Source organism: Ceratotherium simum, chromosome 7, assembly GCF_057802395.1.
Source record: "Ceratotherium simum simum isolate JZ-2026a chromosome 7, ASM5780239v1, whole genome shotgun sequence".
Taxonomy (NCBI): domain Eukaryota; kingdom Metazoa; phylum Chordata; class Mammalia; order Perissodactyla; family Rhinocerotidae; genus Ceratotherium; species Ceratotherium simum.
Genome location: NC_141906.1, coordinates 13,299,417 through 13,312,092, shown reverse-complemented (window position 1 = coordinate 13,312,092; position 12,676 = coordinate 13,299,417). Strand labels below are relative to the sequence as shown.

General features: G+C 36.6%; 1 protein-coding gene across 3 annotated transcripts in view; it reads right to left on the bottom strand.

Annotated features, from left to right (window-relative positions):
• PIK3C2A (phosphatidylinositol-4-phosphate 3-kinase catalytic subunit type 2 alpha) overlaps positions 1-12,676 on the bottom strand; it is a 106,105-nt gene that overhangs the window by 2,444 nt on the left and 90,985 nt on the right. For 2 of the 3 annotated variants that reach the window (XM_004418476.3, XM_087433150.1), the window contains exons 23-32: positions 12,098-12,234; positions 8,850-9,019; positions 8,132-8,288; positions 7,328-7,437; positions 4,686-4,893; positions 3,136-3,260; positions 2,009-2,126; positions 1,847-1,919; positions 1,403-1,512; positions 1,190-1,315 (exon numbers count right to left, since the gene is read on the bottom strand). In XM_004418476.3, coding sequence (XP_004418533.1) covers positions 1,190-1,315; positions 1,403-1,512; positions 1,847-1,919; positions 2,009-2,126; positions 3,136-3,260; positions 4,686-4,893; positions 7,328-7,437; positions 8,132-8,288; positions 8,850-9,019; positions 12,098-12,234 — 1,334 coding nt within the window. Of the gene's footprint in view, positions 1-1,189; positions 1,316-1,402; positions 1,513-1,846; positions 1,920-2,008; positions 2,127-3,135; positions 3,261-4,685; positions 4,894-6,098; positions 6,398-7,327; positions 7,438-8,131; positions 8,289-8,849; positions 9,020-12,097; positions 12,235-12,676 lie in introns of those variants that run through there. The other variant, XM_087433151.1, reaches the window with a different exon arrangement.

Below are 12,676 nucleotides of genomic sequence, written 5' to 3'. Positions count from 1 at the left end.
CAAACACTCACCACATTCAATACTAAGAATTTTTTTTTCAAGAAAGCCTCACTGTAACTTCTGAGAAACATCTCCTTAACCTAGTCCTTCTCACTGTTTGACTATAAGAACTAAAAAACTGACATTTCGTTTTCTTGAAAGTACAACACTAACTAGAAAAGAGCCAATATACTACTTCTTGAGAATAATACCAATTGGTCTTCACCAAACATTTTATATGTTTTTAAAGGGCTGAAAGGACATTGTACGATTTTAATACATTTATAACCTTGATGAAAATTCAGAATTATCTGCTTCCAAATCTCTACCCAGACATGTGGATGTAATGTTAATGTACACAAATAAGTTAATGTACATATAAGTGTACATTAACATTACATGTAGTTAATGTAGTGTTATATTACATTCAGTACTGTACTTAAGGTGTTATACTTAATGGTACTGTACTTATGGTGTTGGGGTGGTGTTTATCCTAAAGAAGCAGTTGACTAAGGGTTAGCAGGTTTTAACAGATTAGTAAGTTTGCAAGTGGACTATCAGTGGCTCAGCAAAGTCACAGTTCTGCTCCACACTGTTCAGCTGATGGTTTGCTTACTGCTTTCCATTAGGTGCACTCTATTTTAAGAGCGTTGCTGACAGACTACAACAAATTAGGAGGATGATTTTGAAACTACATCGTATCAAACAAAGGTAAAGGTACTGAAGATGTTTTAAAAGCATAAGCAGGAAGGGCATCTGAACTTCAATTATCTGACGGGCTGCCACACAGGAGGAGGAAGAGTAGTGCTGTGTGCTTCCAAGAGGTACAACTGAGACTTATAGGTGCAAACTACAGGGAGTGAAGATTTCAGCTCATTATAAAAATAATCTAAGAGTTGGAGCTGCCCAAAACCAACTAGATGGGCTGGAAGTATTTCAACACAGATTGACATCCCCTTTTGTAGAGGGGGTTCAAGCAATGGAAAAGGAGCTGAATAATGGCCCCTAAGATCTTTCTAAAACCTAAGGGTCTATGATTGAGGGTTCAATTCTGCACCATTTTATTAAATACCATTGGACTGCTACTGATTTGCTTTACTAGTACATTAAATAGTTCAGCAACTGATACCTAAAAAATTTAAATTTCAAGTGTTTAAAATTTAAAATCTCAAACAAATCTAAGAAATTTTTAGAAATGATTTTAACTTACCATTTCATTGAATGTGGGGTTCCTAGTTTTTCGTGAAATTTTTGTTTTACGTTTGGATGTTTTGTGGGTATCTGGAAGTAGGTATGTTTTGACATATGGATTTGGGTCAGCCCCATCTTCAGTAACCTACAAAGAAAAGCATTCCCTTAACAGTAGTGCTTCCTACTAAGGTATAGGTTCCCTCTACAACCCTCATGATTCGCAACCACTCACAAGATCTTTGATGTGCATCACCATGATGAAGAGAGTGCCATTTCGGTAAGAGAGGGATAATTTCACTGCTCCTCCTATTTGGCCTGGAGTAGGACTGAAGGGACCGGCATCTGAAAATATAAATATGTTCATCTTTATTTTATCTTGCTTGCAGTGGTTCAAGCTGCAACAAAAAAAATTTTACTTTAATTCCAGGACATGTAGGGGGAAGAAAAGGTAAAGAACCTAGTAGGCACTGATAAATGTTTGTTTAATAATCACACTCCTTCAGGAAAATTAAGTTTATCCAGAAATAGACTGGCTTAGAGAAAACACCCTCCTCTCATTTTCACTGGACTACAGCCAGTAACCCCATTGTCACTCAGCCACATCCACTGAGAAGTTATAGACTTTCAGGTCAGAGGGAAGCCATGAATCATCAATAAAGAGAAAAAATAATCTCACCTGCAGACCTAGCTATTCCTTCGGCTTTCTCATCACGAAGTAAAGGGTGGAAAAAAGTACAAACCAGATCACACTAAGATAGAAGAGGAAAAAGATTTATTAATTTAAATATTATGTAGCACAAAAAATAGTATGTTATTACTTTTCAGGTAGGACAGTCACCTCTGCCACATCCGTTGAAGCACTCATCAAACTCTGTAAATAACTGTTTAACTCAATTTTTCTTTTGGCTGCTACATCTTTTATGTGTGTTCTTCCTAGAACCATCCTATTAGGAAAGCTATGAAAGAAAAACAAATGGGATTTAAAATTATTTCATCTGGAAGTATTTATAGAAATGAGTGTAATATTCACTTAGAAATACACTTTTTATATATTTAAATACAAAGTGGAGTCAATCTACTGTAAATTTTTGTGATTTCTCTTCAGAGTACTGGAGATGAAATAGTTCAAGTATCCATTATCGTTTTATGAACCTTGGTACAAAAGGTACTGTTTTGCTAATTTGCTATATTTATTATTTATTTTCTACCTATGTCTTCTCAAGATTAATCATTCACAAATATTTTATGCAGATCTTATCCTCCAAAATGATCATTACTCAATCAGCCATACCTATTGTAGATACCAGTAAAATCCACAAATTACATAGGGCTCATATCAAGATAATCTTAATTCTGCTTATTTTGGTGGTAGTGGAAAAATGAGACTGCAAATGGAAATAAACTCTGATACCCACTTTGCTGCCTCCTTACTTTTGAAATCTAGTCTGATAAGAATATGAGCAACTTGATACAGGAAATCTACTGGTCATTAGCTACATTAAAACTGAGGGTTTCCAAAGGGTATCAGATACAAAACTAAGCACTAAGATTTTACAGTCTCAATGCCTCAGCTTATTATTTTTCAGAGGAGCTCAGTACGGCCATAATAGATTATTTCTGCAGTAATTTAAAAATCTGACTTTTTAAAACCAAGATTCCAAATTATTATCTTGTGTTGCTTACTGTGGTAGAGACTACAAATTTAAAGCTTCAGCTAAAATCAGAAGGCTGGAATATCCTATATTTTAAGTTTAAGATCTTGATCATTTATTCATTCAACAAAAACTTACAGTTCCTTGTCTGTATCTGGTACTGTATTAGGTCCTTGTGATACAAAGGAAAATAAGTCACACATGGTCCATAGTATCTTACTAAGTGTTTAACACAAAGCTTTTGACCTACACTTGATGATAATGAAATTGTTTCCTATTAAAAAAAGATGAATGTACAAGGATGGGAACATACCCTGGTAACTTCCAAAGTGGAAAAATAATACTGAGCTTATTGTGAAGTTCCTGAAACTCATCAAATGTCCGGAATACAAATGATGGTTCAAGCTGTCCTTCCCTTAAAATTCGGACTACATAAATCTGAAAAGAAATCACACCCCAAACACATTAGATTTATAATAAAACCTTTCCTGACAGAAAATTTACAGCTTGACCATTATACGTAGTCCAAATGCTTTTAACTTGGTAATATATACATCACCAATAGGAAACAGCAAATATAAAAGTCCTCATAAATATAGCACATCTAACTACATTCTAAGAGTGATCTTAACCATTGTAAGATATATAAACAAGAACGGGGGGCCGGCCCCGTGGCTTGGTGGTTAAGTGAGCGCGCTCCAGTGCTGGCGACCCGGGTTCGGATCCCGGGCTCGCACCGACGTGCTGCTTCTCCGGCCATGCTGAGACCGCGTCCCACATACAGCAACTAGAAGGATGTGCAGCTATGACATACAACTATCTACTGGGGCTTTGGGGGAAAAAATAAATAAATAAAATCTTTAAAAAAAAAACAACAAGAACGGGAAAATGCAAGTTATTTTATTTCCAGGATTAAATATAATAAATGTATTTCCCAAATTTATAAATTGAGTGCATTTCCAATGAAAATAATACATAAAAGTTCATTTAAGAGAGTAAATGAGAAAAAAGTCAAAATTTATGGCAGCAAGGGGATGAGTGAAAACTTATCTTACTGGATGTTTAACAATTATAGAGTCACAGTACTTTAAAGAGTAAAATACTGGTGCAGAGTCAGATATATCTACAGAAGACCAGAAATAAATTCAAGGATATATATGAACTTAGTATATTTAAAGATGGCATTATAAATCATTGAGGGAAAGAACAGACTACTGAATAAAATGGTGTTAGGATAAAATACTCAATAAACATACAAAAATTTACTACTAATAAAAAATAGGTGAAAATTAAAACGGTGAAGTCGTTTTCTAAAATCTATCAATTTGTCAAAAATTTAAAGACTGACAGTACTACAAAGTATTATCCAACAAAAATATTAGCACAAAGGTGAAAAATATATTGAGGGGAGAAAAAAAGCACGCTGAAGATCCCGTTTTTGTTCAAAAACAAACTTTATTTGTGTGTGTGTGTTTTAAAATATTTCATCCCTGGAGAGTGGAATGACAACTTAGACTTATACTTTATATGCTTCCATATTGGTTGAATTTGTTACAATGAGCAAGCTTTACCTTTGAAATTAAGAACAAATTGAAGATAAGGAAAGAGAAAAGCAAAATAGCACCACCCTTTTAGTCCTGTCTGTGAAAGGAAGAATATCATTTGTCCCTCATGGGTTTAGAGCAAATTTACCAAGAAATAAATACCAAAGAACAATTAGGGATGCTCCAAGTACAATTATTTATTTTTGGACCATCCATGGAAGAAAGAAGTTTGAAAAGAATGAATGCTTGGAACTTTAGCAGAGTCAATGCAGGAAGAAGGAAAGGACAATAATGCACCCATGAGTCTCTACAAACTTACGTAATGTTTATCTGGGTTGTATTTCTTATGATAAGTGAAAACAGAGACTTCCTTGATTCGACCATCTTGTCTAAAGGAGTATGTTTTGGGTGAAAATGAAAGGATGGGTTCATCATTGGAAGGAAGACCAGAAAAACGCAACTGAGCAAGGTTGTGAATGAAGAAGTTAAACTTTGTGGCAATGCTTCCCAAACTTGATTCAATCAGCCTACAAAATAATCAGAAAATGTGTTAACAGTAAATGTTCATGAGAATACACGCTCAATTCTTTTAACATAATAAAAGATAAAAAAATTCATATTTCATCCATATTAACAGATTCTCACTTTGCCAAGGACTCCCTTTGTTCTATAGGACAAAAACCCATTAAAATATATCTCACCCCAACAAAAAATTTTAGCCAAGAAAGTCTCCATTCCATCCCATCCCACTGTCTCCAAGAAATGATGCTTGGATTCCTTGAGCTCTGTGGGGCCCAATACTAATTAAAAAGCTATTAGGGGGCTGGCCCGGTGGCGTAGTGGTTAAGTTCGCACACTCCACTTTGGTGGCCTGGGGTTCACAGGTTCAGATCCCAGGCGCAGACTCCTGCACTGCTCATCAAGCCATGCTGTGGCAGCCGTCCCACATATATAAAGTAGAGGAAGATGGGCATGGATGTTAGCCCAGGGCCAATCTTCCTCAGCAAAAAGAAGAGGATTGGCAACAGATGTTAGCTCATGGCTAATCCTCCTCACCAAAAAAAAAAAAAAAAAAAAAGAAAAGCTATTAGGGATAGAAGATGATTGGTATAATGCCAGAAAGATGATTCATTATTTTCTTCCCTGTAATAAATGGGGAAGGTGACAATTAAACAGGTATAGAAGGAAGCATCCAAAGTAATCCAAATTTTTAAAAAATCTCTTCTATCAAAGAGTAGAATAGTAGAATCTGGTATTAGATACCTTCTTCAGATAATCATAATTTCCCTCAGTTGGAAAAAGAAGTTTTGACAGGATGGGGAGTTTGGATGGTATAAATTTGGAAGGCAGGCCCGGATAATACATTTTAGGCAAGCAAAGGAAACAAGAAGTCTCAAAAACAGGATAAAGGAATACAGAAAGAGGAAAGAGATTAAAAAGGAAAGGTCAGATAACCTCACACAAAGGTTTTTACCTTCCTCTGTACTGAATATTTGCGTCCCCCAAAATTCATATGTTGAAGCCCCAATCCCATAGAGCCTTTATGAAGTTAGTAACTATGGTTCAACAAGGCCATGAGGGTAGAGCCCCGATCCAATAGGATTAGTGTCCTTATACGAAGAGACAAGAAACCACAGGCTTTCTTGCTCTATCTCCTTCCTTCATGTGGGGAAAGAGCAAAAAGTCCGTCACCTGTAACCTAGAGCCCTCACCTTAGGAAGCAAATCAGCTGGCACCTTGATCTTGGACTTCCCAGCCTCCAGAACTATGAGAAAATAAATTTGTGTGTTTAAGCCACCTCATCTCTGGTATTTTGTTATGGCAGCCCAAGCAGACTAATAAGTGCCTGCTCTACAGTTGTGCCCAGGGGAGCCAACAAATCTCTTTTAAAAAACAAAACAAAACCCATCAATACCTAAATTATCAGGATTAGTTTGGAAGGCTATACAAAAGTCAGCTTCCTTCAATTCAATTCAGCTCAGACTCTTGAGACTAGGGAAGTCCAGTCCAGTGTTTTCTACCTCTTCTCCACTGAGAGGAAGAAGGCAAGAGAAAAAGGAGAGAAAAGAACATGAGCTCACGTACCCCTCCCTAATATGGCATTATAATGAGGTGGTACCACTAGCCAGTGACCAGCCTGGTCACCAGACCTTTAGAACATATTTGCCAGGAAGATCTGCTTTTAAAGCAATAACGACAAGTTCAAATGCCAGTCACTGGTCTATGTGTTTCAAGTACTACGTCATATAATAACAATTTACTACAGCAATGTCCCAGAGTTCGCTGTTTTAAGTACCTATGCTATCCATAAAAATTGTTATGGTAGAATCCTGAAAAATCGATTAGTGTAGATATCATTTTAGGAAAAAACCTTGTATTCGGCACTGTAGAAAATATGTTTCACAGAAATAGTTCATAAATAGGATGTTTATAACTGAAATCATATACTAAATAAATCTTGAGATCATATTTTGAGAGAAATAAATGTATTTATTAAAGTGCTATTGCAGGCCGGCCCAGTGGCGTAGCGGTTAAGCGGGCGCACTCCACTTCGGCGGCCCAGGGTTCGTGGATTTGGATCCCAGGGGCGCATCAACGCACCGCTTGTCAAGCCTTGCCGTGACGGGGTCCCATGTAGAGTAGAGGAAGATGGGCGTGGATGTTAGCCCAGGGCCAATCTTCCTCAGCAAAGAGGATTGGCATCAGACGTTAGCTCAGGGCTAATCATCCTCACAAAATAAATAAATAAATAAAGTGCTATTGCAAATCCTTTATATTTATTCAGTAAATAAACTTTTGACATAAGATAAACTTTTGACAAATCTACTATTTGTTAATCCTGTGAATCACAATTTTTTCCTGTAAATCAGTATTTTGATATACAGCATTTGTTTAAACTAAGGAAAACAAATCAAAGCTAAACTGTATGTGCCTTCTCCAATATACTTAAATATGTCTTACCTAGTAAAGAAAATTGTAGCTTCTGCATCTGTAGTTTGGGGTTGAAGTGCATCTCTAACATATTTTAAATCTTGAATACTTGTAAGTTCTGGTAACCCTGAAGGAATCATCTACAGGAAGGGGAAAAAAAGTTTGTGAGTTAAATTTTTTAAAAGTCTGTTCCCCACTCCTCCCTAAAAGGTGGCCAAGTAATCAGAACTAAAGCAAACAAAAACAATCTCAGGTTTAAGGAGTCTGTTAGTGTTTTAGGGACCTAAGTGATTCTCTTATAAATGAGAAAAACTGAGGCCAAGGAAGTCAATTGTTAGAAGTCACAAAGCCAATTTATGGACTAAAAGCTGTGAAATCCAGATCTTTTGTCTAGTCATCTGTTTCTACATCAATTTCAGTCACAATAAAAATATCACAGTGGCTTTTTTTGTTTGTTTTTACTTTTCACTTAATATACATCCAGAAAAGTACAGAAATCTTAAGTGTACAACTTAATGAATGTTCACAATCAGAACACATCCAGATGAAGACACAAATTATTTACCAGCATCACAGATGACCCTCTCAGGGTCCCTTTCAGTTACTAATACCCCTCATCCCCAGGGTAACTGCTCTAGTGACTTATTTTTTATATAAATGGTGTCTGGCATATTTCACATAACAGTAATTTTCAAATATTTTGGTAATAATATATCTGACATTTGAAACTACAGTAAATTTTATTCCAAAAATCACAAAGTATCCTTTTTTAGATATTGATACACAGAAGCATTAATATAAAATTAATCAAATGCTTGTAAAGAAGAGAGTTACCAGTGAAAGGAGGTTAAGAAAGAGGTTTGTTTGCTTTCTTATCAAGTTGTAGGCCTGACAGCAGAGGTCCACAAACAACTGGAAACGAATGGTGGGCTTTTCACCTCCATTAATGACATATGCCATATCAGAGGTCAGCACAAAAGGAGCCCGATCTCTATGTAAAAGAAAGTACATACAAAGTATTATTTATAGAAGTTATTCAAATAGTGCTATTTCTATACATGGTTATTGAACTAAGCTATCTGAGCCAAAGCAATTTCCAACTGGGAAACTTAGTATCAGGCAGTTTTCAATTTGCATAATTTTTAAAAATTCACATTTTCAGGAAAGCCATCAGATAATCTCATTATTTAGATAGAACTTATATATGAAATTGTTTCCAAGGTGATATTTGAGATCAAACAGTAGTGATAAACACAGAGAGAAAAATTTTGTACTCATTGCTATTATGCAAATAGAAACATTTTTAATAGGTACCACTAACTAGATAAAATAAAATAAAATACACCTTAATTCATTTCAACAAAGGTTACACACACATACTCATTCTTGTCTACTACATGGTAAAGTCATCTCTTAGGGCCTTTTTCATCCCCAGTTATGCTCAAAGGGAGCTACAAAGCAAACAGCAAGAAAAAAGGCAAGATTTGGGACGTTAATTTGTGAAATAGGAAGCACCTCTTTTCTTTAGCAACAACAGTAACAGTATTAGTACCTCTTGAAGCTACCAAACATCTGTGCGTGGCCCAAAAACTTTCCAAAGTCAATGTGAAACATGTGTCCTGTGCTTCGAAGCATTATATTGTCATTGTGACGATCACAGATGCCTAAAACATAGGTGGCTACGCAGCATCCAGCACAAGAATAGATAAAATTCTCAGAAGCCTATAATAAAGATATAAAATTATTTTAGGAAAAAAATTATTTTTAAAACAGGCAGGGTTACAAGATTACAGTAATTCATCACTCTTTGAAAACACTACTATAATCCACTTTCTCAACAATTTGTAAGCTGGGTTATGGTAACAACAGCTAGCCTTTTCGTGTCTCAAAAACAAAAACACTCTTCTAAAGGTGGTTATTGTCCCTTCTCTCTAGCTTTTGTCTTTTAACAGGCGGAGATCCCATCAGTCCCTACTTAGGGTACTTGCTGCCTTTGAACATCCTTTAGGCATCTTGTTTGTGGAACCCTGCTCCTCACAGGCTCTGCTGCTTACCACAAGTGGTAACACTGGGCCAAAGATTAATCTGATTAAAAAATATTCTTCATTTTTTTTGGCTTATAGGGAGGGCATGTGTAAAGAAAGCCAGCTTATATCTTTAAACATCCAATAATATATTTAATGTGTTGTTTTGCCCATTTGGTGACTCCCTATGTGTCATCTGCAAGTTTCTCAAAGCTGGAGAGCTTCTTTCACTTTAGTCCTGCTATCTTGGGGATTAAATTACTAACATAATATCATACAGAAGGATCCAGCAAGATCCATACAATGAATATTTTTATCTAAAGCTTCTGCATTTAGTTTATTCTCAAGATACTACATTTCTGAATGGAGAAGTCATATAGCTCTACATGTCCTTGTGGTTAATTTTATTCTATAATCCCCCAGAAATCATTACTGATGATGATGATGATGATAACAGCAAATGTTTACACAGCACTTATCCCAAACCAGGCACTGCACTACTCTTTCTCCACACACACAGTACATGTGTATGCATGTATGTATACATTAACTCATTTAAAATCTCACAACAAACCAATGACATAGGTACTGTTATTATCGCCATTTTATATATGAGGGAAACTGAAACACAGAGAGGTTATTTGCCTGAGATCACATAAGTGTTAGGTGGCAGAGCCAATATTTAAACCCAGGCAATGTGACTCTACAATATTATATATCCTCCTACTTAGTAAAGCACATAAAAAAGCCAAATGCATTAAAGGCATTCAATGTATGTTATTTGACAATTGTTTTGTGTCAAATAATTTACCCAAAATCACAAAAGAGCCACCATTACTATAAACAAGTATTGACTTCTGCTACACTGCTTTCCCCAAACCACAAAGAAGTAAGAAAAGGGAGTGATCTTAAACAGTTTAAAAGACCAACAAAGGACAAAATTCTTCTACTTCATTTTCTTAGGTCAACAGATAGCATTTGAATGTATCTATCTGTAAACGTGATGCATTAATGATTTGACATAAACTGGGCAGGCAAATGACATTAAAACTGGGATCTTCTGGGAGAAAGTCAAATATCGTGTGATTTCACTCATATGTTGAAGATAAAAACAACAACAACAAACAAGCACATAGATACAGAGATTAGATTGGTGGTTACCGGAGGGGAAGCAGGGAGGAAGGAAGGCAAAAGGGCTAATAGGGCACATGTGTCGGTGATGGATGGTAATTACTCTTTGGGTGGTCAACACGATGTAGTCTATATACAGAAATCAAAATATAATGGGCCGGCCCCATGGCTTAGAGGTTGGGTGCGCGCGCTCTACTGCTGGTGGCCCGGGTTCGGATCCCGGGTGAGCACCGACACACCGCTTCTCTGGCCACGCTGAGGCTGCGTCCCACATACAGCAACTACAAGGATGTGCCACTATGACATACAACTATCTACTGGGGCTTTGGGGGGAAAAAAAAATAAACGTTAAAAAATATATATATATAATGATGTACTCCTTAAATTTACATAATGTAAGAAAATAATTTAAAAAAAAAACTGGGATCTTCTTACATCACCATTGAAAGTGTTCCTGAGTCTTCCTTAGGCCAATTTAGGATCATTAGAGGCCTTACATCCTAAGAAATTTCCCTTTCCTATTATGTAATTCAAAAGTCTACTAAAACAAAAAATTGATGCCTCCAATAATAAGAATAGCTATCAATTATAGAATTTACTCTATGTAGTGCTTTATATATATTAATTCATTTAATTCTCACAAAACCTTACAGTACTATTATTTTTTACCACCATAATATATACTACAATACTATAATATGTACTATAATGTGTTATAGCAGAGGTCACTGAGGCACAGAGAGGTTAATAATCTGCCCAAGGCTCTATAGCTGGTGAGTGACTTGGGACCTGAATTCAAGCCCAGAGAGTCTGGCCCATAATCTTGCTCTTAACTACCATATGATGCAGCCACTCTTATTCATTTCCGTAACTTTTCCCAAGATCTTTGTGAAATACAACTTTCTGAGTTATAAAAATACCTGTTTTGCTGGCCTCTAAACACGTTTCAAATGTTTTTTGGGTCATTTAGCATTGGTTTCAGTCAGATTCTTGCCATTAAATGCTTTCTGTTTTTATATTCTTTTCTTTAGTTGGAGAAAGATGCTGTTTTCACAACTTAGACTAAATGGCTAGTCACTAGAGCTGGAAAATGAAAGCACTTAAGACTTATGTAATATATTTTTGACAAAGTTATTTAGAATGAGTGAAGTCGGGTACCTGAGGGTTACTATAAATATTCAATAAGACTACCTTTCGACCTTATTATGAAAAGAAGTTAATCTTGTCAATTTGCTATTTTCCTGTTTAACCTGAGGGGTAACTCAAGGGTCACAAGGATTTATTAGTTTGTTTTACAGAATAAAGAGAATGCCCCCAAGGATCACCAAATAACCAGCCCCCAGCTGCCACTGACCCCAGAAGTCAGATTGGCCAGGGGCTTATCGGAGTGAAAGAAATGCGATAACCCTTTTGTTTCTCTGAAACTCCTCCTGCTACACCCCTTAGCTCTATAAAACATCCTGCCTTCTTCTCTTGTTAAGGCGGATTTGAGAGATCCCATGCTCTTGCTTTCTCATGTTAGCCAACTTGAATAAACCTTTCTCCATCTCCCAGAACAGATGTCTCAGTGTTTGGCTTACTGCGCATTGGGCATACGAACTTGAGAATTAAGAGGTTCGGTAACATAAGAAGACATGCTAATCACCTTTTCATATTCCTCTTCAGAGGGATTGTATTTCCTCAGCCACTCTGCAAGTGGTTTGTCTTTAAAGGATCCGGTCACACCATATTCCACTTGAATTTTCCGGAGGGTATCTGAGGCAGGAACTAGCTCCACCATGCCTTTAACAACAAAACATCAAGCTATGTGAAAATGTCTCCCCAAAGTAAGCCTTTAAAAATTTATAGCTTTCGGGGCCGACCCCATGGTGTAGCGGTTAAGTGTGTGCACTCCGCTGCTGGCGGCCTGGGTTCGAATCCCAGGCACGCACCGACACCATTTGTCAGGCCATGCTGTGGTGGCGTCCCATATAAAGTGGAGGAAGATGGGCACAGATGTTAGCCCAGGGCCAGTCTTCCTCAGCAAAAAGAGGAGGATTGGCATGGATGCTAGCTCAGGGCTGATATTCCTCACAAAAAAAAAAAAATTATAGCTTTCAATCTTTGATATAAGACACCAGTTAGCAATTATTTTTAAAAAATCAAGTCTGGCAGCCCATGCTAGAAAATGTGCCCCATCAAAATTATTTTTATTTTCAGAATTTCCCAAGATATAAAGTTGAAT